We start from the raw sequence: 27,832 nt of genomic DNA, 5'->3' as shown, positions 1-27,832 counted from the left end.
AAATTTTATTTTATTGGGGGGCAATAAAAATTTATTGATGAAAAAAAGACTAATCTCCTTAAAATTAGATAAATAAAACTTTAATTGAGAAATGAAATGAGGAGATTACAGCATAAGAGAAAACAATGAATAAATAAAGACCTGTTTTTGAGTCTTTGACTTCTATTTCATAAGAGAATAAATTTAGCTTTGTTATATAATATAACAAGGAGAGTTTGTGAGGTGAGAGAAGCCTCGCCTCTTGCAAGATTTAAACCATTTTGCATAATAGGAAAAAAAAAAAAAAAAAGGACAGATATGCGTACAATAGAACTTTTTTTTTTTTTTACTTTGTCAAGGGAAACCCAAAGGCTTCTTAGGCCCAACATAAACCCCTTCAGCGCATGTGAAATGCTCCAACTGTGCATTGCAGCACAGTGGCTGGTCACTTTAATATGAACTTAATTTATTCAATATGACAAGACTTCAATACATGCTGATTGGACTGTAGCTAACATGTAGAAGAAGGAATTAACAACATGAGACTATGGAAGTTCCGACAAAGACCCCTATTCCAACAGAAAAGGGGATTTTTGGGAACCCAACACAGCACCAAACCAGACGAAGGAAACCTTATTCGAATTACGATAGAGCTTATAAGCTTTATTTAAAGCTGGAATACCAGATTATATATTATATGCAAGCCAATGGTACCATTTGGATCATAGACTAGCCTAACTATTCATCTTCCTCGTGATCATCCAACACCCAAGAGCCATCATCCATTTGGATCATAGACTTATTCTTCTCAGTCCACCACTGAGCAACTATATTATGTTCATCCTTCACGCCATCAATAAACTTGTTTACCAGTGCCAGATCACGATCAACTTCCAATTTGAAATCAGAACTTTTGATCCCCTGTGTCCCTGCAACTCCATGCAAGTAAGCCTCCAGATCGTGCAAATTGTTAAGTTTTTCTGTGACATTAGTATCAGGAATAACTTTCAAGAACGGCGACTTGAGAGTGTCGATTCTCAACTCTTTTCCAACATGAACATAATCCACCGATTCTGATGCTTTAGGGACGATATCTTGGTCATTTGTGACACGCAAGACGTGAAGATTTTCAAGACCAGAAAGTACATTTTTGAAACCCTGGTTTCCAAGACGAGGGCAGGCAAACACAATAGCTGTGACAGGAATGACCTTATTTGGTTGATCTGTCATTTTATTGTATCCGTTATGAACAATATCAGACGCATTTAGAATTGCGAGTGCAGCACCCATGCTGTGACCAGTGACAGTAATGCTGATTTCATCACCCTTGTATTCATCAAGTACTTCTTTAAGTGCAGCTAGAGCCTGAGACATAGAAAAGAAATTATTAAATCTGAACTCAGTCACTTAATAGCATGCAGTTAATCATATTGTGGTTAATCACTTAAGAGGCTAGGATCGGCTTAGCTACGTAACTGTTTTTTTCAGTTAGTTTCATATTCAAACTAAAAGAGAAAAAAAAAAAAAAATAGAATACCTGATCTCTGGAACTAGTAAGTTGATTGTGTGAGGACTCAGGGTCCATATCAGTGTAATAGGAAAGCCAACCCTGGTGCACCTTAGGATCATTCTCCTCTCCCAGAATGTGAGAAGCTGAGACCAAATTGATCTTCACGTCAACAAGCCACTCATGTACCAATGTGGTTCCTCTCCATGAAATCAAGACATCCCTCCGGCCTAGCACTTTGGTTCCTTCATCAGTTGTCACCGCAACAAAACCCAGGAAGTTTGATTTCTTGGGCGAAAGTTCCAGATGAGTTGCATAAAAATATTTTTTCACCATGTACTTGTATGGATTACCACTCTCCAAGCCCACCTTTGGGAACAAATGTCCTTTTGCGTATTGCGGAAGTCTGTAGTTCTTCGACTTTAGCTCCTTCACCACGGATATCGTCGCTCCAGCCCTTTCACCATAGTGAATGATATAGCGGCGGAGATTGATGTCGAGAGGGTCTAGTAGACCCTCCCAGTCGTTCTTGCCGCTCAGATCCCTCCAGTTTTCTGCAAAGCTAGCCATCGCCGTAAGTTTTCGTGCTCGAGTAAGCAAAACTTGAAAGGACTGAGTTTCTTGTTCTTCTTCGATCTGAGTTTCTTCTGCCATCGCCGGCTCTTGTATTTATAGTGCCCTGCATGGTGCTGCATGCATTATTTTATTCTGTTACGTACTACAACGTGATGGTTAGGTTTGCATAGGTTTCATCGAATCTGAAAGGACCATACCTCGTATAATTCTTAGAGCCAGCAAGGACTTATCAAGTTATCATACACTCTGCTTTATAGCCTTGTAGGCATTTTTTTTGTTTGTGTATATATAATGGTAAGTAAATTTGGTCCTCAGAAAATCAAAACAGATGTGGTGTTCTGTTACACTGCACGGTTTTATAAGTAGGAAAGAGGTTTGAAGACTTGCATCATCGGTGTCTAAAATTAAAGTTTAAAAAGAACCCAATGTAACAGGTCATATATATATATATCATGATTCATGATGGTAAGGTCTGATTTTATCTCGATTGCTCGGGTCATGTAGGAAAGAATTTTACGTTTGAAGTATGGTGAATACAAAGATGGAATGGGCCTTCAATCTTTTCTCTTCTCCACCACGTCTCCTCCCCCCCCCCCCCCCCCCCCCCCCCCCCACCAATTTAAAAGATACGGAACAAAAACTAATGTTGAACGATTACACGTAAGCAATTTCGTGTTGAGAATAATTAGGAAATTATGTTGGTAAGGGAGAAAAGTTCAATCTTATGATGATATATTGAGCTTGTGCAAGGACTAAAATTAATTCACAGAACCCTTAATTGGTTCTAATGTGTAGGATGACAATTTGAAGAAAAGGGTTAGATCATCTCCAATAGATTTTGCTAAACATTAATTTTGCATATAAGAGTTTATATTAAATTGGACATTACATGTAATCAATCACTTCTTTTTTAATCAACTAATTTTCATTAACCAATCATAATAAACTTAGCTAAATTTTAAGCAACATTGATGGTCTATAGGATGAATATAATGCCGTTGCTAAGTGGTGGCAAGAGTACCACAAGTCTACGGTTCAAAGTGATGATGGGTCTTGGGTGTTGGCTGATAATGAAAAAGATGAGGACACTGAGCATGGTGATGATGGTAGAGCTGGAGCCTAATCTTTGAACGTACGAGAAAACTAAAAGCCACCATTTGGCCTTAATCGCTTTGCACTGGCCCTGCACGGCATAATATCTAAGCTGGCAATGCCGCTTGCTAATCGTGTATTGCTTGGGAAAGGGGTCTCGATGGAGCCTCTGTTGTCACATCGCTGCGGCAGCAGCATGTTCAGACTCTGAAATGCCATCTCCTAAATGGAACATAAATTGCTTTAGCTTCACATTCACATTGTAAACCCTGCAAGGATGCTTCAGAACTCTTTCATGAAATATCAGCTCCCACAAATACTCATCAGTCTGGCATGAGGTATAGCTATTTATGAATTTAGCATACAGTAATATTTTCCCCAGAAAACTCTGATTCGCCAACCAAAATTTTTTGTTTCTGCTAACTTTTCCAAACAAGTAATATATTTGGTGATCAAAAGAATTAATAATCAAGTATTTAATAAAAAACAAGACCATTGCAAGACATTGTCAGGGATCTGCCACATTCATAATTGCAATTTCTTTTCAATCAAATAGCATCTCGGCATAATTTATTATATAAAGAATGATAATGCAACAACTGAATAATAATGCATGGTAGTTTGGATATAAGTTGGAGCATTCACATATATTTCAGAACAATACAGGCAGCAGAAAATCTCGAGCACCATCAAGCAAACTATCGCCCTTTTTTTTTTTATATAAGAATCAAGGAACTAATCCCTGAGATTGGGAATGCTCAAATAAATGAGACATGTTTTAGTGGTACATTTAGAATCATAGACTACAAGGGCACACAAAGAGACATGCCACACAAATAACGATGGGAGTTACATGAGCTCCCTTGCTAACCTTACTGGTGTTTCCTTCACGAAAGCTACATCCCCGATTGGTGCATTCAGCAGGTGATGATTTGAATCCTCATCACTTCCTGTTCCAGATGAAGCAATTGACTCTGATCCATCATCATCATCTTCTTCTGTATTGACATAAAAATAAAGGAAAACCATAACATGTGAGAAACACATGTAAAGCACCAAAACACCTACATATATAAATGCTATCACCAAATAATTAAACCATAGATTCTACAATTAGTGTAGTCACACATAATCAATGTCAGAATGCATAGCATTCTGTCACAAGATCCAACAAAATAGCACTGAACATCCTCACAACAAATGGCTTAGCCAATTTGAGTTTCTAATTGTACATTAGTACATCAATTTTCAACCAAAAGCCGATATGCAACTAAGCTTCTGTCCATCCATCTGGTGTTTGAAATGACTTCCCACAAGATTCGCAAAGATAATCACAGAGCATGACACCTTTAGGCTAAAAGTTATGGCATACAAAAGACTTGTAGTGTTACTTTTGAAACCAAAAATAGGCTATACGACTATTAAAGAGACATTTGGGTGATTCTAATTTGACTCCAAACCCATCTTAGTTCCCTCTTGGTGCAAATTTCAATATCTAGATTACGATTTTATACAATGATAACCATAAACAGATAAAATCAAGCTAATGAAACTAACGTATTATCTATCCCCACCACTTACAATCACCACCCTCTCTCTTTACTTCGTCTCTCCTACTCCGCACTCTGGCCAAGCTTCTCATATAAAGTCTCTAACTTCTTAGTGTATCTTAATACGTTTGGCAAATGAAAATGTGAAATTTATTGATAATACTTGTTTACAATTATGGGTCCAAGATTCCTTCAGCCAACCAGGGTCAAATGATAATGCACCTAACCTGGCAATCAAAAACTTCAGTATGTTCCATGCATGTCGACTAATATGTTCCATTTCATGTTTGTTCAGTTATAGGGCATCTCAAAAAACATTCAAAAATCAGACTACAAAAGCAATGGAAGTTATCAAGCAATTTAACGCAACCTATAAATCAAACAATATATCCTATAGTAATCTGATGAGTGCAAAGTATTGAGGAAGTGAGATTGAATGAAGTTATGGGTCTAGAGAGGAATTGCAAACATAAAGTTATATCGGTAATATTGGTTTGTTTAATTAAGGTAGTTTTGGTAGAGGGATTTATGAAGTAAACTTTTTAAATCATGGGTGGGCCAACTGATATAAAACTCGGGTCCAAATGCAGTCACTGAGCTCTTCTTCGTTGTTGATTATGTATCTGTGTGACTGTGCTCTTCTTCGTTGTTGATTATGTATCTGTGTGACTATGTGTATATACATTGAAGAGGACATGACTACCCTACTTTAGTTCTATGTTTCCGGCTTATACTCTCAACTTCCTCCGTTACACCAAACTCTCTCTCTTCGCATAGCAACTCTGACCACATTGCATGCCTATCATGTGTACTATAAAGAAAAGAACTGTGTCAATAGAACTGTGTCAATTTATTTTCACGCTCTGTGATATAACATATACATTTATACGTTACTAATATGTAATATAGATAGGAAGATCATATTCATATAGCAGCTTTGTTTTGCTTTCTTTGTGACAGCTGAGCATAACTCTCTTAAGGATAGAAAAGTATGCAATATTGTGATTCAAAAATCTTAGAAACATGGGTTGTCCACTAGAAACATACCAGAATATGGCGGATGATCAGGAAGATGTCTGACTGCTGATAATTGAATGTTTTCTGGCAGAAGACAATTACAGAAAGAACCTGAAACTTAAGAAGATTCTTTACTCAGTATTGGAAAAGCCCATTAACTCTGGTCCAGACAATTAATATCAACAAGGTGAAGCGTTAGCAACCATGGCAGATAACCCCTGGAGACCCTTACAACCCATTTCCATAATGGTTGGACCTGCCTGCGGCATGGAGTCTATGGACAGATGTAACTAAGTTAATCACATAATATCCAAATTCCACACTAAAGGCATTTATAATCAAAGGATATGTTATGTCTATGGTCTAGATCAACCCCCCCACCCCAAAACAAAAAAAACAGAGAAAAAAAAAAAGCGACTATCAAGTATCAAGGTAGCTTGTTAGGTCCTGTGGATATTGAAGTAGAGGATTTTTAATCTCACCTACTCGTGCCAGCCGGTTTACCCATCCAGGGATAGGTTTTCCAGTTAGCCGCAAACAGACTTCATCAGTGAAATGGTTGCAATTCTTAGCAATTAAATGATAGGTATCGCCATGATACTTTCCAGAAAGCTGTTCCATAAATGAGCGTAATTCTGTACGAGACATATCAGTGCTGCCCAGCAGGACTGACCTTCTGAATATGAAGCCAGGGCAACTTCTTGGTTCGACCTCAAAAACTCCACTGCTAGGATACTCATGGGCTCCAAAGCCATACTCCATGCCATGCACTGTTTGTAAGAACAGGTAGAACTGTATCAGGCTTCTGGAGTATAATCATACAAAGGCTGCACAGGGGATGCCACCCCATCTAACACTCATGTATGGAATAACTAACTAAAAACTCCATGGCAAAACAAACAATAATAAATGTAAGAATTTTATAAAATCAAAAAATTAATGCAATCTCCAACATTTCTGTAGTACATTTGGTATTCATGTGTACCACAATTTACGATACATTGTGCCAAAGTAACATAGATAACTATCAGCTTTTTTTGACATAGTTACAAAAACCCTTTACTTAAGCTGAAGCAGTTGCTTTACAAAAAGTATATGTTCTGTCTGAGTAATTTGATGCTTCTATTCAAAGACCATAAATAATCTACTAGATTCTACTAAAGATCTTGTCAAATTTAGAATTCCCTCATGCCAAATTGCCTTTCCTATGACAGATCCTCAAACTAACTTATCATTTTAGTTTAACAGAATCTCCAACTCCTTGCTATATAAATTTGCACTACTACTATCTAGTTATGCATGCAACGGCACTTTCACATGATAAGAAAAAAAGAAACTTCTTAGATTCCTTAAAGTTTGTTCAAGCTGTACTGATGTTTGTTATAGAGAAAAGAGTGATTGAATTGGCAACTAGGGGATATTCCATGCACACAAAGATTAAAATTCATCGGTTGCCATTAATTTGTATTAATAGAGGATGGAGTTCTTTTGGGCTTCATTCAAAGCATGCTGATATGTTCTTCATTTTAAATGCTAATCATGTTCTTCATGTTGCTAAATTAAGAAAACTTTGTATTTTGAACAACATTATGATATTTGGTGTACATTTTGATTGCTGTTAGAATGAACTCTGCAGACTCTGCTATCCTTATAGCTTCTTAATAAACGAGTGACCAAACTGGCAAACTAGAAGAGATGGCATGCATGCAAGCAATGCTTGCATTGATTTCGATTATATGCCACGCAAGCCAGCAGAGCATAATCTAACAACCCATTAAATTCACTTCCCCCCATAAGTATCTCAAACCGTGAACAAAACAACATACCACATTTCAAACTAAAAACTTCCTAATTTGACAACAACAAGAACATAATCATCAGCATGCTCCCAATGAAGCCCGAAACAGAGTTGCCTTGTATATCAACACAAATCAACCATAACCACTTAAATTTTGATCTTTGTGTGCATACAATCTCAACACACTCTAGAATACCACAATCTAGCTCAATCTAACAACAACCAAAATCTCCCCACCAAACTCACTACCCCACATAACCATCAAAACACTAAAAACACTTTTTTAACAATTCTCAAATTTCAAAAATTTAACCACAATCAAGCAGCAAGAACACCTCAAGATCCAAACTTGAAGCAGCAAGAACCCTAATTTCCCATACCTTCGATGCCAGAGTGGAAGACCCCAAATCCGAACCAGTAAAGATAGTTATTTACAGGGGTGAGATCATAGACATTGAGGTACAAAAGGGCGCGAGTCCTTTTCCGATCAGTCTGCTGCTCCTTCTCTACGCTAGAGCTAGAGCTCGAGCTCGGGCTCGAGTTCAAAGGGAACAACCGCATTGGATTATCGAGACGCTAAAACCCTAATATATCCCCAATCGGGTTATCACAAGCTCATCATCTTCTTCTTCGCCAATTGGATTGCGAATTGAAGATATGGGTTTCCAAAATTTGTGGAATTTGGATTGGATAAATATTCAAAATTTGGGGGTTGGATTTTGAAAGCTAAGTTGGCGAATGGCAAAACAAGGTTTCTTTAATGGGGGCTTTTGGACAATGCCCTCGGTTTTTATGGTTTATCACCAAGTTATAGGTCTTTGTTAATATTTTTCATTTTGAATTAAAGCTATGTTTTTAACTTTTCCTTCAAATCTTTGGTTTTGTTTTTCAAATGTTAATTACTTGATTATGTTTTGGGTTAATGCTCATACACCCCAGATTCCTGAGAATACTTCTCATACACCCCAGTGTCTTATTTTTATTCCTCTTTACACAACTTTTTCTCTTTTCTTTTCTCACCAACCCATCTTATCAAAATTCCTACCAGTAGTACCCTTCTCTGAGGTCTCTGTCAGTTGTTGGTTTTCTTTAACTATCTGTTTTCTATTGTTTTGTTGAAACGTGATGGGCCCATAAGAATTATATTTGTTTGAATATATACAGCTGTTGCATTCATCCTCTATTTCAAAGGTAAACAGTACACTTTACTATTCAAGATTTCAATCATTGACAGACTTGAGTTAAATGTTATCTGCAAAAATACTAGCAAAGAACTGCAAAAGGAAAGAGAAAAATTGAGAAAATTGAAAGAATATAGAGAAAGTCTTAGTAGAGAGACTCCCAATTACTGGGATATTATCTATAGACTTCAAACCAGAATTTATAAATTAGAAGAAGATATTGAAAATCTTTTATATATTCTGGGAGAGGAACAAAAACCTCTTGATTATTTGAGCATTGGTCTGATCCGCAAATCACTGGTATCAGAGCTTGTAAAATAGCTCAGCAGGGGAATCCCCAATGGGGACAATGTCTGATTTAATTATAGAGAGACTGAATTCTCTATTAAAATCTTCTGATGAAAAATATCAGATCCTGCAAAAGGAAATATCTAGATATCAAGAACATCTAGAAAAAATTCCTGTTATAATCCACCAATTAGAAAAATTAGAAAACAAACTGGATTATATCAAAGATCTTCCAAAAACGGAAGAAGAGAAACTAACAAGTGTTAGTAGAAAAATCAATGAACAGCAAAAAACGCTGGATTCTATGAAAAATATACTGAAGGACAAGAAAGTGCCTACAGTAAAACCAAAAAAGGCTAATGGATTCAAACCATTAGAAAGACCAGAAAAGAATCCTGTTCCAAACATGATTTTTTTGGATCCCTCAACTAGTTCTACTAGTATTCGGTATGAAAAGCCGAAAGAAACTCGAGATGTCAATATGATGAGCATCTTCGAGAAAAAGAAAGGAGTACAACTCCTAAATGCTGAAGAATTTGAATACAATGAAATCGAGCATGAGGTAAAAAACGCCTCAATTCCTAAGCTAGATTTCAAACAAATCTACAAAATGGGAACATTTGACCTGATGGACAGCCATCATTTCAAATTGCTGGAATTTACAACCCCCTCTACAACAGGAGAAACTGATCTACTTCTGATCACTCCTGCTGAAGTTGCCCGAGCAAAAGCAAAAAATTATCAATTTATGCACATTGGAGCAGTCCAAGTAGGCATAAAACTTCTTGCTCGAGAAAGTATAAACTGTTCAGTTCTATGTGTCTTACAAGACAATAGACTAACAGATTTTCAAGCTAGTCTTTTGGGAACCCTTGAAGCAACTCTGTGCAACCAAGTGGCATATTTCAACTGCTTCCCCAACTTTTCAACAAGCTTGAAAGATGCAGCCCTCCGACTAAGAGTCAAGACAGATGGCATATCTATGAAAAATGATATGCAAGAATTAGCAATAGTATACAGGATATACTATAAACTGATGAGTACTACAGTAGAGCCAAAGACAAGGATATCAAACATCCCTGGTCTTACTACTGGATTCCTCACCAGTCAGAAGAACCATTCACAACAGATCCATAAGGTTACTTGGAATGAAGTAACTTTTCCTATTGAATGGAAATTATCTGGTCCGAAGCTACCAGCAGAAAGTGCAAAAGCTAAAATTTATGAAAGTAGAAAGACTGGAGAAATCAGTCTAAATTTTGACAATCACAGAAAAAGTGATGTCTGTCCTGAGAATATCAGGATAAACAAAAATCTTCTCAGAAGAAGCTATAGCACTAGAGAAGCTAGTACTAGTGGCACAAAACCCACTATTGAAGATCCAATTACTGAAGAAGACCTAGAAGCTGATCTAAACAGACCATTCAATATGCTTAGAGCACAAAAGCTCTATGATCTTTATGAAGAAGCAGAATTCTGCGAAAATCCTGAAAGATTAGAAAAACTAATCGAAGAAATGAAAACTTCAATCCAGGAAAGGAAAGAAAACTCTTTCCCTACCAGGATGTTGAAATGGAAGACGGAGATAGCTCCAAAACTTTCATCACTAGAGAAAAGGGAAAAGTGAAACTCCCTATACAGAAGGCCCCTACGGGCAGAAATGGAGAAAGAAATTCTCAAAGGTTTGTCCCAGAGGACAAGATACCCAGAGTACCAATTTCCAACTATGGTATCTGGCTAGATTTAGACAAAGCTCTAGACAAGAGAAAAACTCTTGACCAATGGGTAGACAGCCTGATGATGGCATCTGCTCTAACCCTTGGAAAATTTGAAGCTCCTGATCTTCAGATGTACTTTGAAACTACTCTCACAGGAGTAGCCAAAAAGTATTACTATTCTTTCAAAGAAACAGCCAGAGGAAAAGAATGGCTGGAAGAAATCAAAACTTCAAAATCTCCGTATGATTTTGCAGCACCGCTGTACGATCAGTTCTGTGGAGATCTTGCAAATATGAGTGAAAAGGCTAGAGAAACGGCCAAATCAAATATCTATGCTCTCAAAATTTGTGACATGAGATATTTTGAAGAATACTTGAATGAATTTCAAGAATATTACTGTACAATTGGTGAACTAGAAATTACTGATCTAGTCAACCTGTTGCACAGGAAACTCCTTGAACCATGGAGAACAGCTGTGCGGGAAAGCATAGCAGAAAAACCCATTGAAAGATTTTCAGTTGGAGGAATTGCCGACAGAATCCGGCGGCTATTGAAAGAACAATGCAAAGCCAATCTTAGAGCTAAGATGGCCAAGAAACAACTCAAAGGAGTTGAAAATTTCTGTTACGGAATACTGGATATGCCAACCAACTGGGGATGTCATGAATCCAAGTTCTACAGAAAGAAGAAAGGAAAATATTACTCTAAAAAATTCAAAAAGAGTAATCAAAGAAAGAATTGGAAATTCAAGAAAAGTTCCAATTACAAGAAACAACAGGATGAAGATCCAAAAAAGAAATTCTTCAAGAAAAAGAAGAATAATCATCAACATAAACAACCAAGCAAGAAAGCTTGCAGATGTTGGTTATGTAAAGCTGAAGGGCACTATGCCAATGAATGCCCGGAAAAGGGTAAAAGATCTACTAAAGCTCTCTTTGAAGAATATGAGCACATAGTAGAATCTGCAAATATGAAAGGCTACGAAATAGCCTATTCTGATGATGAAGAAGACGACAGGTCAGTTTACTCTGCCTGGTCCGAAGAAGAAGATTCATCTGAGTCTGAGACAGATTCTAAAGTAGAGTACTTCGAATCCAGACAAATGAATGTTTTGAAAATCAAAAACTGGGAAGAAAGTAAGACAGGATCTTTAATGTCTTCTTATCAGGTGAACCCTGGTACATTCGTTTGTGACTACTGCTTATGTCATGAAAAGAATGGTCTCCCTATGTTTTGTGAAGAGTCAAAAAAGACTTACCACAAAGAATGCTTCATAGCTGAAGCAAGAAGAAAAACCAAGAACGGCCTTGTCAGCCAATTGGTAGAACAAGAATATCACTACAAAAAAGAATTCATTTAGCTTCACCAGTTAGCGTCGGCGTCAGAATGCCGTCGCCATTGATCAAAAATTTGCTACGGCAAATGCCCCGTCGCAAAGAGAAAAATTATTTGCCACGACATGGCGTCGCCGTCGCATAAATGTGCCTTCAATTGCTACGGCATATTTTTTCCGTCGCTAAATTTCTCTACTTTTAACTACGGTAGAATGTGCCGTCGTGTACTTTCCTTTTATACATTTTTTTTGTTTTTTTTTTTTTTGACTTTTGGGTGAATATAGGTGCCAAAATTAAACATGTCAACAAAAACTTTGGGTTCATGAACATTGTTCTTGTTCCCGCTCCCTCCATCTGCTATTTCCCGCTCCCTCCATCTGCCTTCTCCCTCCATCCAGTCCCGACAACGAAGTCAACCATAGCAATCCGCGAAGTCTACATCTGCTAGTTCAGCTCCACCTCCTTCCTATTTTTCTTCTTCCTCCATTGCTCAGATCCTAAACTCTAATACCCAGAAATCAATCAGATCTGTTCGTCTCTCACTTTGTGGACTGCATGTTGTCGATCTCCACTCTCAAAACAGGTCAGAAGCTCAAAGCTCACTTCTTTTCATGTTTTGGGAGCTAATTAATCAAAACCAAGATTCGATTTGGCTTGGGTTTACTCCAGGGAAGTGGTCTTTTATTTCAACAAATCAAATGGGATATTTATTTTTCTGGGCTTTGCGCACTAACAAAAATAGTGTATATCTGATTTGTTATGTAACTTTGGTTTGCATTGGAATATTTGGATATATAATCTAGATGATGCTAATATTTGCAGAGATTGTTCACTGTTGAAGAATTGGCTTTGTATAATGGGACTGATCAAAGTTTGCCAGTCTTGTTAGGAATTGGGGTACCTTTTTACTTTCTCTCTGTTCAGATGTGTATATGATTACTAATTATCTGTGAACTTAGACTTGGTGATTCCTAGAAACTAATTCGTATTTTTTGATCAGGTCGGTTTTTGATGTGGTGAAGGGAAAGTCTCATTACAGTGAGGGTGGGGGTTATAATCATTTTTCTGGAAGGTGTGTTCCCTTTTATACATGTGTTGAATTTTGTAAATGCTATTGTTAGACCTCCTGCAGTCTGAACTCTTCTTCTTTTTTGTAATCAATTTCATTCATAATGTACAGCATAGTTCATCTTATGGGGTAAAAATGTTTCAATAGTGCCTTATGGACTGGTTAATTTTGTGTAAACTGAAAAGATCCCCAAGGGGACAAGCTGAAGTACACAAGAAATATTCAACCAACTCTCTGCTTGAATGCGTCATTGCACAAGCATATTGAGTGGTAAACTTCTTCGTCTTTATTTAATTTCTATGTAGTACAAAGATACAGATTTATATCACCGAACAAACTCACCTCTAAATCGTTTGTTCTGATGTTCAGACATACTCACATTTTGACATGCAGAACTATACTGACTGTCTAGACATTGATTCTGTTCTGTCATTGCTAACTCAAATGCTGCAACCAAATTTAAACAATATTAGTTTACTTTGAATATCTAAAGAATAAACAGATTGTCTTCAAATTATTCATTTGAATGAACATTTAAAATTTGATAATACACACACTCACCACGTCTTGATGTCCTTGATTTAACCTCAGAATGTTGACCTCTCTTAGAAACAGAACCTTCACTTTGAACTGTACTGGAAACAAAATTCTGATGATTATAGATTTCTTGCATTCTCTTTTGATCATTATAATTTTCAGCATGACCTTGTTGTAGCAATTTTTTTGTTCTGCTGCATCTCATCTTTGACGCCATAACTGTATCAAAAAAAAGATAAATGACTTAAAATCTTTAAACGATTATGCTTTATAATATGCAAATCAATGTACAATCTATAAATTAAACATGACTATATATTGAATAAATTTTTTGATAAAACTAAATTTGTCTATACAAAAATTAACACTTGTAACGACATCAAAAAGGCAGAAACAAAAAGATAAACAGTAAACATTTGTTCACAATCTATTGAAGTCAGATTCCTTACTTCTTTCTCCATACACAAAAAAATATATATCATCAACGAAACTAAGTTATTCACTTTCAGCTAAACATTCAAGGCAATTTAAACATAAATTCGAACTTATGCATATATCAGGAACAGATTCATAAATTCATAAGTCAATTTATGCATATATCATATTAAAGTTTGAGTCCTGCAATTGAAAAACCAGGTGCGTCTTATCTAGCATAAGGTCAATAAGAAACTCAGCATTAACTTCCAACAACTATTACAGCAATCTATGCATCTTTTCATATCTTTCATTGTAACTGCATCATGGGGTGTGTATTGAATTTGTAGAAAAACGTTTGAACTGAAGTCCACAACATTCACCATACTATGTTGGACATGCAAAATTGTGTGCACATTGTTCATAATGAATTACTGTTTCTCAGCCCTGTTTCTGTTCTTTGTATATCCTTAGATTCTCTACTTATTATGCTTGCTCATGCAGGGTATCACTCTCTTTGCATCTGTTGCTGCAACTCTTGGACTAAAATATTGCTCGAGTCTGCTTGAGAACTGATCTCAAAGGTAAGCGATCCATCTTGTTAAGTTTGAAAATTTTACTTTTTTTTTTTGTGAATTTATTTTGCTGGCATTTTGTTTTGGTTTTGAATAAGGAGTAGTTTAGAGAGAAGCACAGAAACATTGCCTCAACAAATCAGTCTCTGCTATAAGTGAATCTCATTTCCCAGATCTGCATGCTCAATTCTTCTTGATATGATTTTTTTTTTGGTTGCTTTGCAGAAATGTTAGTGTTGGTCCATAAATATGTCAAGTTGTTAGTCAATTTATGATTCATAAATTCGAACTTATGCATATATCAGGATTACCCAAGCAATTAAAGTTGTTAGTCAATTAATATCATTTGAGTCCATTACAACATTTTTGTTTTGTTCCTGCACTCCAGACTTCAAGATTAATTGAGCTTTTGTCTTGTTCACTTTTGATTACAATTGATTAAAACCTCATGATAAATCCCAAAAGCCACCGCTGCATGACAAAGTTTCATTTATGCAAACAAGAGTCCAGAAGATTTTGACAAGAAGCCATTATATTTGGCTAGTGCATGACTCCATTTCTTATCTGCTAAGTGCTAACGCCACCACCACAAGTAGCCAAAAGTTTTATTTTTAACTATCTCTTAGCAAAATAAAAGCTCTCAATTGCTTTTAACTTCACCCATGGCAGCAACGAAGACATATATAACTTCAAAAAATGAAAACAAAAAGTCTAGAATTATGAGAATGATAAGTAGTTCATTTCATATCTAATTGTATCTAGTCACAAACTCGTACTGCATCATATCTAATTATCTTGTTAGTTCAATTTTGTTAGTTTGGAATGAAGAAAGTGATGGAATTGGACTGGTTTGAAATACTTGCTTGCTATATTCATCTGACTAGTTAATCAAATGCTTAATCTAAAGATTGTCTGATTATGTATATTCCAAGTTTGAGAACATATTTTTTTCTTGTCTGGACATTATTCCGCTATGTTAAAAGAAAAACCTTAGTTATGACTCTTTAGTATATCTTGATGTTTTTGATTTTGATGAAGAGACTAAACCAATATATTCCAACTTGATTTTATGCCTCTACTTTGTCTTAATACTGCTTTCTTCACGAACCTCTGCATTATTTTTGGCACTTTGGCCAGCAGCTGAAATAGATACCCATGCAATTACCCAACTTAATGTCATTCTGCTACTAAATAATCAAACATTTTAATGATTAAGTTGCTTTTAACACAACCCCACACAACCTACCATGCATGCCTATAATTAAAGCACATATATATGTTCATATAATTCGATTTGATTTTTCCATACATATGACTTTGACTGAATTATTCTTTTTGTTTTTGGTTACAGGTTCTTTGCATTATAATCTCGTTGTTCGATCTGTGTCATTTGTCTTCCTCTTATCAGAAGCTCTATCTATTGGTTTTGATTCCAAGTAAGGCTCCTCTTTTTGTTATATTGTTTTTAATGATAATATTTGGTTGTAAATGTAGTGGAAAGTTACGCCCTTGATCTTTGTCTGTTGCATTTTGTTTTAATTGGTATGTTGGGGTTCTGATATAAAATCTATGACAGGAATTCTATAATTCTTATTATTATTTTTATTACTCAATGTCTTCTCCAAAGTAATGAAGCTCCCTTATCCTGCATGTGTTTTATGACTTTGCATATATCTGTGCACATTAGATTAATTAGATGTTAATCTAATATACATATTGTATCATGTGTGTTCTCTAATTAATGATTTAGTTTTGTTTATTTCTGCTTGATGTGATGTTGTTCATTTAATGTAGAGATTTATTGTTAGTATAGTTGGTTTATATTTTCATACTTAGCTATTTGTGTTACTGTATTTCTAGCTGACATAGATATTGATAAGGGAAAAAATGGACAAGTCATGGATTGATTGGGCTGATTGGTGTTCTAAGCCATATCGTGCGAAGTTAGAAGATTTCTTGAACTTTGCATATGTCAATAGGGATCCGAGTTCAAGGATTTACTGTCCTTGTAGAAAATGTGAAAACCGAAAATTCTTTGAAAAAGTAATTGTGCGACAGCATCTTCATGGTAATGGGTTTTGGAAGAAGTATAAGATCTGGGATAAGCATGGTGAGTCCAGGGATGGTGCTGATTCATTGCATAGAGATGAGATGTTTATGGGGTCAGATGATTATATGGAAGAGGATATGGTTAGACTAGTCCAAGAAGCTATAGGAACAGCAAATGTTGTTAGACCACATGATGAGAGTGGTGGAGAAAGTTCAAATCCACTTGTTGGGCCAAACGAGTCTACTAAGCAGTTCCTAAAGTTGATGAAATCTGCAAACCTTCCATTATATCCTGGTTCTAAGAAACATACAACATTGTCATTCATTGTCAGACTCCTACAGGCGAAAGTGTTAAATGGTTGGACTGACAAATCTTTCAAAGACTTGCTTGACATATGTAACGAGTCTATGCCAGAAGGTGTAAACCTTCCTAATTCTTATTATCAAGCTCAGAAGTTAACTGAAGATTTAGGGTTCACGTATAACACAGTGGATGCTTGCCCTAATAGCTGTATGCTTTTCAGAAATGAAGACATAAATCTTGATCAATGTTTGATATGTAAGGCATCTCGATGGAAAGAAGATGGTTGCAGTTTAGTTTCTGATTTGGGACCTGGGAAACGGAAGGCAGCAAAACAAGCAAGATATTTTCCTTTGAAACCAAGGTTGCAGAGGTTGTTTATGTCCTCTAAAACTGCAACGCTTATGAGATGGCATGCCGAGAAACGAACTGATGATGGTGTGTTTAGGCATCCTGCAGACTCTCTCGCTTGGAAGGATTTTGACAAGAAACATCCAAGTTTCTCCGGAGATATTCGCAATGTAAGGCTTGGGTTGGCCTCAGATGGATTTAATCCATTCCGGACTATGAACATAGTTCATAGTACTTGGCCTGTCATACTAGTTCCGTACAACTTACCGCCAATGATGTTGATGAAGCAACCTTTTATCTATCTATCTGTGCTTATTGATGGCCCAAAAGGACCTGGTGATAAGATCGATGTTTACTTGCAGCCACTCATTGAAGAGTTGAAGGAATTGTGGGATGAGGGCATAGAAACTTTTGACGCATCAAGCAATCAAATGTTTCAAATGCATGCTGCCTTACTTTGGACGATTAATGGTTTTCCTGCCTATGCTAATCTATCAGGGTGGAGTACAAAAGGTGAATATGCATGCCCTTCTTGCAACTCTGAAACTGCTTCTATATGGTTGCCAAACGGTAAAAAGTTCTCATATGGTAGCAGCCGGCGGTTTTTACCTTATGATCACAAGTATCGGAAGGATCCCAGATCTTTCAATGGCTTACGAGAATATAGACGATCTCCTACAACATTATCTGGAGTAGATCTTCTCACCCAGCTTCAATCGAATGGTATCCTTACAGAGTATAGAAGAGAAGATTTGCAGACAAGGCAAATGATGGGGCCAGAGAAACCTGAGAAAGATCCTTTGAAGAAAAGGAAGCACAATTGGAAGAAAAAAAGTATATTTTTTGAGCTTCCTTATTGGAAGGATAATCTCATCCGTCACAACCTTGATGTCATGCATATAGAGAAGAATGTGTGTGACAATGTTCTTGGGACCATACTAGGAGTTACTGGAAAATCAAAGGACAATATCAGTTCTCGACGTGATCTTGAGCTTATGGGAATTAGAGAGCAGTACCATGTGAAGAGGAGGGAGTCCGGTTCAGAATACTTTGATCCTGCAGATTTTGAGATGAATAATGATGGGAAAGATAAGTTCCTCGTAGCCTTATCAGAAACAAGAATGCCGGATGGTTCTGCTTCTCATATTGCACGGCGGGTACGTTTGAAAGATCGAAGTATCAGCGGTCTTAAAAGTCATGACAATCATATTCTTTTACAGCAATTGATTCCATTATCTGTACGAAGTTCTTTACCGAAGAAAGTGGTCGAAGGGCTGATTGATCTGGGCAAGTTTTTCAAAGTATTGTGCTCCAAACTAAATTGTGCAGCAGATTTGGAAGAGGCACGTTCTCGTATAGTGGTGACCCTTTGTGATCTTGAGAAGATATTTCCACCATCATTTTTTGATGTGATGGAGCATTTACCTGTCCATCTAGTCCAAGAAGCATTAATTGCTGGTGCTGTGCAGTTTCGGTGGATGTACCCCATTGAGAGGTATCTGTTGACTTTAAAGGAATATGTACGTAACAGAGCTTGTCCGGAAGCATCAATAGCTAAAGGTTATCTAATGGAAGAATGCATGAATTTCTGTACCCAATATCTTAAAGATGTGGAGAGTAAGTCAAACAGACCATTAAGGAGAAAGAATCGTGACGACCCTGAGAAGGGAAATTGTGTTCTCAGTGAAGTTACGCGCATACAAATTCATCGATGGGTCTTGTTTCATACAAGGGCAGTCACGCCATTTCTCAAGTATGTAATGAAAATAACTCTGCATATTTCTTTCAAAAATTATGTATATATGATTATGTGTACGTTTTCTGGTCGGAAGGAACATGTTGATTCTTCTTCAGGGATTGTAAAGTATGACACATCAGATTTTTACTGTGCAGGGAACATCTTACTGCCATTAAACAACAATTTCCGGATGCAGATGACCATTATGTTCAACGTGTTCATTTTGATGAGTTTGCGAACTGGTTTAAGGATCATGTGAGTTGTTAGGTGTTTTCCTGTACATTATGTTCAGTAGTACTTTTGTAAAGGTTTGCTTTAATTTATTTGTTCCTCACAGGTTATAACTCTGCAAAACACAAGTGATATCTTGTTATCAGAAGAAATTATTGCCTTGTCTAGTCCTCCTAGTCCTTCAGCAACTAAGGTGAATTCATATACATCTAATGGGTATTTCTTCCGTGTGAAAAGTGTTGATAACAAGCGATCAAGACAAAACAGTGGTGTAGCTTTACAAGCAGATACCATGAGTGTCGGCAATAAGAAAGATAAGAATCAACGTGTAGATGTTTTACCATATTATGGGAGATTAACAGAGATTATCAAAGTCACCTACTCTGTTGATATCAAATATGTGTTGTTCAGGTGTGATTGGGTACATCCTGTGGCAGGGATAAAATTAGATCCTTTTAACTTCACTTTAGTTAACTTCAATCGATTGTTGTATCGAAATGATCGGATTGGGGATGAACCATTCATCTTAGCATCTCAAGCACAGCAGGTGTGGTATGCTCCAGATCCTTCAGGACAAGGTTGGCTAAATGTCGTCGAAATGGAGTCAAAAAACTTCTCTCATGTGCAAACTGACAATACTGAAGAAAATGATAGCTCAGGGGAGTTAATGGATGGTGTTGAAATGGATGAATAAGGCCATTACAATAGAGATGTTATGACTATTGCATATTGGCCTTAATGTGTACTTTAGTATTCTTCCTGGAACTTTTTGATAAGGATAATGATTCATGTTTGAAGTCAAATATTTGTAAGGGTGTCATCATTTTGAGTTTCTAGTTAATATCTCAGTTCCCTTTCCCTTTCCCTTTCATGAACTTTGTTATTTTATTTAGTATGGAAGGTTTGAGTTTTTAGTTTGTACCTCACCAACACCAAATTTAATTGAGTTTGCATTCTTATTGCAGGTGACCATGAAGAAAAGGAAGGTTGGGAGACCACGCACTATGTCTGAGTTTTTGACTTCAAGTGGATCTAATTCTTCAAACAACAATGGTTCCTCATCGCAGTCATCCTATAGGTCTACTAATCCACCTCCTACACCCCCACCACCTCCACCCCCACTGCCTCCACCCCCACCGCCTCCTTCTGCACCTTCTCCTCCAATATTACCTCTTCCATCTCTAGGTATTACTTCGCTTAACAAGTTTTTTTGTTTGTTTGTTTTTTTATTTTTTTTTACATCCTAATTCACTTATCACCTGTTCCTACATCAGCACTATTGATATGTTTTTCAATGATGGAATTTAATGTTTCTTGCAACTTTGGTAGAAGCTGAAGCACAATCTGCTACCTTTATTACTAGAGGTCACAATAAAGGTATCCCAGAGTGGAATACTGGAGTTAAAATCAAGATTATGTTTGATTCTAACTTCCAACCTATTGGAGAAAGAGCTACACAGCTAAAGTCACAATTGGGGCAAATTGTACGCGATGGCCAGAGGATTCCACTAACATTACTTGACTGGAAGGCTGTTGGACCTGATGTGAAAGAGGGAATATGGAAAGAGGTTCAGGTAAACATGTTACTACGTGTGTTATTTGAAAAATAGTAGGAAATTTCTTAATTATCTGTGCTTATTTATTTAACGATGATTAGAAGTTATTGATAAATCTCCTTTATGTGATTTGTAGCAAAATCTGCTTGATGTTCCAGAAGGATATAAACATGTGTGTCTTAGATGTTGCAATACACTGTGGAAGGATCACAAGAGCAAAACCAAAGTCAACTACTTTCAGAAAAACAGAGATAATCCAAATCTAAGTTCTCTAGTTCCGCCACATATTGTAGCAGAGCAGTGGAATGAGCTCATTGCTTATTGGAATAGTGAAGATGCAAAGGTAGAAATGCTTAAACATTCATAATCAGATTGTGCTAAAAATATTGACACTAGCATGATGATTTTGGAATTGATTTTGTAGCTGATAGCAACACGAAATTCTATCAATCGGGAGCAGCATGGACCAGTTCATAGTACTGGTCGAAAACATTTCGCCCAGCTGCGATATGAGGTATTGTTTCTAACATTATTGGTCAGAAATGCATGGAGGCACCAACAGAAAATGTTTACTTCTTGTGCAATGTTTGCATCCATATTGTTTTAAATTCTAGTAACATTTAATACTATTTACTATAAAGTATTTGTAAGATTTGTTGGTAGTATGTATGTGTGTGTGTGTGTGTGTGTGTGTTATATGTACATAGATTCATTGTTTTGTACTTGACAGATGGAACAAAGTGGAGAACAAACCGATAAGATGAGTGTGTGGAAAAAAGCACGCAACCAATCAAATGCAGATGTTGCCCAAGTCACTGTATGTTTAGCTTCTTATATCTTATATTAAGAATTTCAGTTATTTTTTTAATCTTTTCCAAGCTAATTGATCAGTACTTTCATGTAGGAGGAATATGACAAGAAATTGCTAATGGAACCTGAGGACCAGCGAGAACTTAGGGCTGTAAAAGATCGAATATTCCATGAATTGCTTGGGGAAGATGGTCATGGTTATTGTCGTACCTATGGTTCTACCGTGCCTCGCAGTTTGGTGTATCCACAGGAATCAATGCCTTCTCATAACACCAATGACCTCATACAGAAAATAACTGAAGAGGTTACAGAGAAAGTGAAAGAGGCTTTCACAAGGAAGATGCAGGACCAATTAGATATGCTTCAAGCTCGGATTAACTTTTTAGAGAGCAATGATGGGCAAAACAGAAATCCATGTGGACAGGTTGGTACACAAATCCATAATATTATTTATTACAATAGTTGACTATTTTTATCTTCGACAAATTTGTTTATATACATGTTTGTGTATATATATGCATGATTATGTAAATATTGAATGTGTATAAAACGATCTGTGTAGATATTGAGATTGCTAGCTCAGATAGGTTGCAGACTTAGTTGCAGTTTTGGTTGTTGATTTTGAGTTTATGAACAAACTATGTTAGCTTTAGCTTTTTGATATGGCTTAGAGGATAAAAGTATGAGTCTAATACCATTTCAATTTTGTTTATTGTGTGACAGTTGATGAAACTCTTGCTGCAAGTTGAATTGTTTTTTTTTTTTTTTTTTTCCAGTTTTGAAGAAAGAAAGGGAAGTTGTGTTTGTGTGCTTCAATGATTTTGTATCATCTATTATGTGTCAAATGTTTCATAACAAATGCATGTTATATGAGTATGGAGTAAGCCAAAATCATCATGTTCTGTAGCCAAAATCATCATGTTCTGTAACCAATATCATGAGGATAACATTCATGCAGCAGTTCTTTAACAAATAACAAATACATGTTTCTGACACTTTCTGTTTTCGATTAAAAATGGAGAAGGGGGAAAAAAAAAAAGAAAAACAGTCCAGATTACTTGCAGGTTGTTCAATGCTACACATTGGGTTCATTACTAAAAGGTTGTTGATAATAGACCTTACACAATTATATGACTTGAGATTTATATGTAACAGCTGATTCTTATCAGTATTAGGATAAAATCCCAGATTTTGAATTCAAACTACATGTGATAGTATCCGATCTATTCATGTTTCATTTTCATGTGAATCCGGTTTGATATTTGTATACTTGTGCATTATGTGATAGGTTCAAGATGCAACCAGTGGCCATGAAGTTAGAAGGGAGTCCATAGGAGAAGGAGTTCATCCACATTCAACTAGTAATCAAGAAATTGAGCATGCTCCAGTACTCACCAAGCCCCTCTAGTTAATGATAACTAGTATTGTGGTCAAGGATGCTTTTGAACAATATTAAGTTTGGCAATGTTTCCTTTAAGTTATCTAGTATGGTAGGATCTTATAATTATGAAATGTGGTTGGTTTGGTTTGTACTTGGTAATGAAGTATAACTTGGCACTTATCTTTTGATTATATAATTTCAGTTGTGAGATACTATGATTGAAATGATTGTTTTGGTGCTTTATATTGTTTTACTATATCTTTTGATTAGGTGTGTAAAACGGCAGAAAACATTTTGGTTTGAAAAAAATTGGGTGGCCAATTAGTTGCGACGGTCATTAGCTGTCGCTAAAGCTTCATATGAAAAATACTTGAGGTGGCGACGGCAATGACGCCGTCGCAATTATGGAGGGAAAATCAATTTCCAGCCTATTTCTAATAAAATTTGGAGGGAAAATTTCTGGAAAAAAAAATATTTGAAAAAATAGTTTGTTGCAAGCAACGGCATCTGCCGTAGCAAATAGGTTACTTGCGACGGCGTTTTCAGTCGCTACATGCCGTCGCCTAATAAGCGACCAATGGATTGCTACGCTCGTTGCCGTAGCTAAATCTTGTTGCGACGGCGTTTTGCCGTAGCCACGACCAATGGCGACGCCACCAACAACAACGGTGTATTTGCCGTCGCCTAGCCGTCGCCATTGGTGTTTTGCGACGGCAATCAGACTTTCCGCGACGGCACAAAGCCGTGGCAAAATGAATTCTTTTTTGTAGTGTATGAAGAATATTTCTCTGAACAAAAAGAGAAAGAAGTAGAAACTTTGTTCCAAAAAATTATGGAACCATCTTCTTCCAAAAAAATGGAAGAAATCATCAATGAAGAAAAAACCGATGAAAATTTAAACTTTGAACTGGTAGAACCACCAGAAATTGTTCCAGAAGAATGCAAGCCATTCATTCCCAAGGAACAAGCTCAAGAAAATGAGCTTCAACAATCGAAAGTTGTCTCTACAAGTAGATACAGCAACTACATAGAGATTGGACTAAAATTCCCTGATCATACAAAATATCATCTACATGCCTTTGTAGATAATGGATCAGGATTTACAGTTGCAAAAAGATTTGCAATTCCAGAAAAACTCTGGAAAGAAGAAAAGAAAACAGCTACTGGTGTTACTTTTGATGGAAGCCATCTCACCATGAATAAAGTAGCAAAAAATGTTCATATCACCATTGGTGGAGCATCATTTACCATCCATAACGTCTGGCAATCTGAAGGCCAAGACGCAGATTTCTTGTTGGGAAATGATTTCATTCTCCAACAGAGATTTATTCAGGATGAAGAAGCAATAGGCTTCAGAAAAGGAGAACGGGTGTTCTGGGCAAATAGGCTTATTCAGGCCAAAAGTATTGTAGGTCCACACTTTACTACCCAATATCAGAGATAGCACCAGAATAGTGGTGATCTTACCCCCTACAAACCCAAATTTGAACCCATACTCCAAATCAAACAACAAGAAGAATTACTTGTTGAAGAATCTTCTGAAGAAGAAGAAGAAGAAGAAACAACTAGTGAAGAAGAAGAAGCTAGTTTCATTCATGAGCATAACCTCAAGCACTTTCAGAATAAGCTTGAGTCTCAGAAAATTCCCACTCTTGAAAAAATCAAGAAACTACTCGAGCAAAACATCGATGTAGACCCTCAGAAGTTTTGGGAAAAAGACCCAGTGGTCTGTGAATTAAGATTGCATGACATGAACGCCATCTGTCATGTCAAAGCCATTCCTCAATACAAAGAGGAAGACCAAAAAGAATTCAGAAAATATATTGAAGATCTCCTGAACAAGAGATTAATTCAACCTTCCACTAGCCCTCATCATGCTCCAGCATTCTACGTGAGGAATCATGCAGAAACCCTTAGAGGAAAAGCTAGAATGGTTATTGACTACAGAGATGTCAATAAAAAGATTGTCAAAGATGGCTATCAAATTGCTCAAGTACGAGTATTGATCAACCAACTCAGAGGAGCCAAGGTCTTTTCAAAATTCGATGCAAAGTCGGGTTTCTGGCAGGTCAAAATGCATCCTGAGAGTGTACCTCTTGCTGCATTTGGAACACCATAAGGACATTACGAATGGTTAGTAATGCCTTTTGGTCTAAAGCAAGCTCCCTCAATCTTCCAGAGAAAGATGGATAACATCTTTAAACATGTTGCGGAGTTCTGCGTCGTCTACAAAGATGACACCCTGGTCTTCTCCAAAAATAGAGAAGAACATATGAAACACCTCCATGAGGTTGTAAAGCTGATAGTTCAGCATGGAATTATCCTAGGTGAAAAGAAAATCTTCTTTATCCTTGATGAAGTTGATTTCCTAGGAATAAATATCAAGGATGGAGTGATAAAACTCCAACCTCATATCCTTGAGAAAATCTGGAAGTTCCCAGATAGAATTCCTGATGCCAAAAGTCTAGAGAGATTCCTTGGTGTCATAAATTATGGGAGAGATTTCATCCCCAAGATCTCAGGATTAACAACAATGTTATCTCCTAAAACGAGTTCCAAAAGAAAATGGAACTTCACAGAAGATGATGAAAAAACTGTGAAGCAGATAAAAAATCTCTGCAAAAACCTCCCTCCTCTTCAACAACCAGAAGAGAATGATGAGATTATCCTCCAAACAGATGCGAGTGATAATTACTGGTTCGGTGTAGTCCTGGCGAAAGCGCCTGGAACTAACATTGAAAAGATCTGTAAATTTTGTAGTGGCAAGTTCAGCCCTGCAGAACTGAATTATCCCACAGGGGAAAAAGAAATTTTGGCTGTTAAGAAAACAATTTTAAATTCTCCAGCTTTCCTTGGAAAACCCTTTACTGTCCGCACCGATTGTGCCAGAGTAAAGAATTTCAAAAATTTCAAACTTGATAAAGCTGCTGATAGAGGAAGACTAGCTAACTGGAAATTATTCCTTAACCAATATGATTATATTGTTGAATTAATTGCAGGAAACAAGAACTATCTTCCAGACGCCTTAACAAGAGAATTAGCCATGTTCAGCAAAAGAAATGATGACGACGACGAAGGTCGCAATCCCAGAAGCAGAAGAGCTGGGAAAGAACATGAAACCAATGAGGATCCCAAAGAAAAAATCCTCAAGAGATTCCTGCCAAGTCCGAGAGGCTTAGCCACAACTAATCAATCCCAGGGTAAAGGATTGACTAGCCCGTCTCAAACGGCAGACGGTAAAGGCTCATCAAGACCGTTGACGGCTGGTGCTTTGCCAAAAAGCAAACCTACTCCAACTGGAGTAATAAATGTTTTCAATTATGAACTTCGAACTTTCGATACTCCTGTGTTCAGAATTGGCAGGAGATTAGCTTACCACCAGAAGGCGATTTTAAATAATCTTTTATTTGCCTTTCAAGAAAGAAGCAGTGTCTAATGTTCCCAGCCCTCTTTGCCTTAGCTGAAGAACTTTATGAAAATGGCAGGCCACAATTCGAAGAACTACAGCATAGTGCTGTCAAGAAAGAAAAAATTAACTTCCTTGAAAGCCCAGAAAGTGCTAGGATCCCTATCATGGCACTCACTGAAGCAGACTGGCATAAATTCCACAATCTAATAGGAAGGCACAATTCAGAAGACCTAGTTCCTCCAACCCTCTTTATCATCTCGGGACCATATGTTGGAAGATACCTGGTAAATGTTCAAAGTGAACATCCTCAAGAACACAAGCTTTGGCTTGTTGAAAATGGTTTTGTCCATAATCTATGGACCAAAACTAATGATGATCTAAAAGGATTGCCGCCCATCATCGTCAATACAGTCAAGAATGTTAGAAAAACTGACTGTACGCTTCGACTGAAGTTTAGATCCACCCCTCCAGAATGGATTCAGCAAGCAAATGGGGAAATTGAATATATTGCTCCATATCACTATGTGAGAATTATTCCAAGACAATATCTACAACCTGCTTGTGTTGGATACAATGGCCAATCAAACTTTAGCATCCCATGGATGAAGGCCATGGCTCTGGAATACATGAAAAAGATCATCTCTGAAGACCTCAGCAATACCTTCCTGGCAGCAGGAGAAAAGACTATTATCACTGCATACGATCATCCTGACGTAGTCAGCAGTGACCTATTCCTATCTCTCACCAGAAAAGAGATAGACTCAACAATGGCATGCATGTAGTGGGTGGACAAACTTGAAAACAACAACCACTACAAGATGTATGTCGACACAGACGTTGAAGACAATGCTACAACAGTCAGAATGGCCCAGGCAGATAACAACTCCTTTGTCTTTGGCCACAACTCGGAGACTGACGACAACATGTAGCAGCTGGTGAAGAAAAAAAAAAGAGCACCAAGACAAAAAAAGCAACTGTTCCCTTTTTCAAAAAGATACTTTTGCTTTTCAGAAAAGAAGAAGGTGAAAAACATTTCACCCAGAGACTTTTGCTTTTCCCTGTCCGACCTCCATCATCAGGAGCACTCAGAAAAGCAGAAGATCACGGAGTTGTTCTGTACATTTTGTGTTTTGAATTCCAGTTTGAGTTCCGCTCTCTATATAAGGAGCTTTAGTTTCATTTGTAAGGCATTCGAAAAACGGAAAGATAAATCCGATATAGCCTTAGGAGTGTGCTTCCTTTCCTATCCAGAAGTGAAGTAGTGTACTTCAGTACAAGTAAGTACCTGTTCTCATTCTTATGGATAGTTAAACAGCTTTTGTTGTTTGCCTGAGAATGAGGCTCTGAATGTTTAACATATATATTATTTGA

The 27,832-nt window shown here is 37.0% G+C and overlaps 4 protein-coding genes and 1 long non-coding RNA gene across 13 annotated transcripts; 3 read left to right on the top strand and 2 right to left on the bottom strand.

Moving 5' to 3' along the window:
- Nucleotides 1–458: 458 nt before the first annotated feature.
- Nucleotides 459–2,140, bottom strand: LOC133744810 (phospholipase A1-IIgamma-like). The gene is made up of 2 exons (XM_062172852.1): nucleotides 1,517–2,140; nucleotides 459–1,344 (listed from the first exon to the last, which is right to left on the bottom strand). Exons 1-2 carry the CDS (start codon nucleotides 2,138–2,140, stop codon nucleotides 718–720), a joined length of 1,251 nt encoding a protein of 416 aa, XP_062028836.1. The 3' UTR covers nucleotides 459–717.
- Nucleotides 2,141–2,884: 744 nt separating this feature from the next.
- On the bottom strand, nucleotides 2,885–8,303 carry LOC133745668 (deSI-like protein At4g17486). 8 transcript variants are annotated; one of them, XM_062173781.1, is made up of 6 exons: nucleotides 7,900–8,303; nucleotides 6,204–6,491; nucleotides 5,925–5,995; nucleotides 5,752–5,838; nucleotides 4,026–4,152; nucleotides 2,885–3,444 (listed from the first exon to the last, which is right to left on the bottom strand). In XM_062173781.1, exons 1-5 carry the CDS (start codon nucleotides 8,078–8,080, stop codon nucleotides 4,072–4,074), a joined length of 708 nt encoding a protein of 235 aa, XP_062029765.1. In that variant the 5' UTR covers nucleotides 8,081–8,303; the 3' UTR covers nucleotides 2,885–3,444; nucleotides 4,026–4,071. The 8 variants fall into 8 exon arrangements, with proteins under 8 accessions (XP_062029765.1, XP_062029767.1, XP_062029763.1 ...); XM_062173783.1 differs by having other exon boundaries at nucleotides 2,885–3,434; XM_062173779.1 differs by having other exon boundaries at nucleotides 2,885–3,376.
- A 4,131-nt stretch (nucleotides 8,304–12,434) lies between these two features.
- LOC133741749 (uncharacterized) lies at nucleotides 12,435–14,796 on the top strand. Of its 2 annotated transcripts, none has more exons than XR_009862094.1 (5): nucleotides 12,435–12,623; nucleotides 12,863–12,937; nucleotides 13,041–13,112; nucleotides 14,565–14,644; nucleotides 14,734–14,796. It is a non-coding gene; the product is annotated as an uncharacterized LOC133741749 (long non-coding RNA). The 2 variants fall into 2 exon arrangements; XR_009862095.1 differs by having other exon boundaries at nucleotides 14,740–14,786.
- A 1,726-nt stretch (nucleotides 14,797–16,522) lies between these two features.
- LOC133744809 (uncharacterized) lies at nucleotides 16,523–19,999 on the top strand. The gene is made up of 3 exons (XM_062172851.1): nucleotides 16,523–19,089; nucleotides 19,230–19,329; nucleotides 19,412–19,999. The coding sequence occupies exons 1-3, from the start codon at nucleotides 16,523–16,525 to the stop codon at nucleotides 19,997–19,999; spliced, it is 3,255 nt and encodes a 1,084-aa protein (XP_062028835.1).
- A 310-nt stretch (nucleotides 20,000–20,309) lies between these two features.
- On the top strand, nucleotides 20,310–23,256 carry LOC133744808 (uncharacterized). Its single transcript, XM_062172850.1, has 7 exons — nucleotides 20,310–20,490; nucleotides 20,635–20,879; nucleotides 20,998–21,204; nucleotides 21,286–21,375; nucleotides 21,592–21,678; nucleotides 21,766–22,095; nucleotides 22,960–23,256. Exons 1-7 carry the CDS (start codon nucleotides 20,310–20,312, stop codon nucleotides 23,077–23,079), a joined length of 1,260 nt encoding a protein of 419 aa, XP_062028834.1. The 3' UTR covers nucleotides 23,080–23,256.
- The last annotated feature ends 4,576 nt before the right edge of the window (nucleotides 23,257–27,832 follow it).

The sequence above is a fragment of the Rosa rugosa genome, chromosome 4 (assembly GCF_958449725.1).
Source record: "Rosa rugosa chromosome 4, drRosRugo1.1, whole genome shotgun sequence".
Lineage (NCBI taxonomy): Eukaryota > Viridiplantae > Streptophyta > Magnoliopsida > Rosales > Rosaceae > Rosa > Rosa rugosa.
The sequence above is the reverse complement of the archived record's forward strand: the minus strand, read 5'-3'. Positions and strand labels throughout refer to the sequence as shown.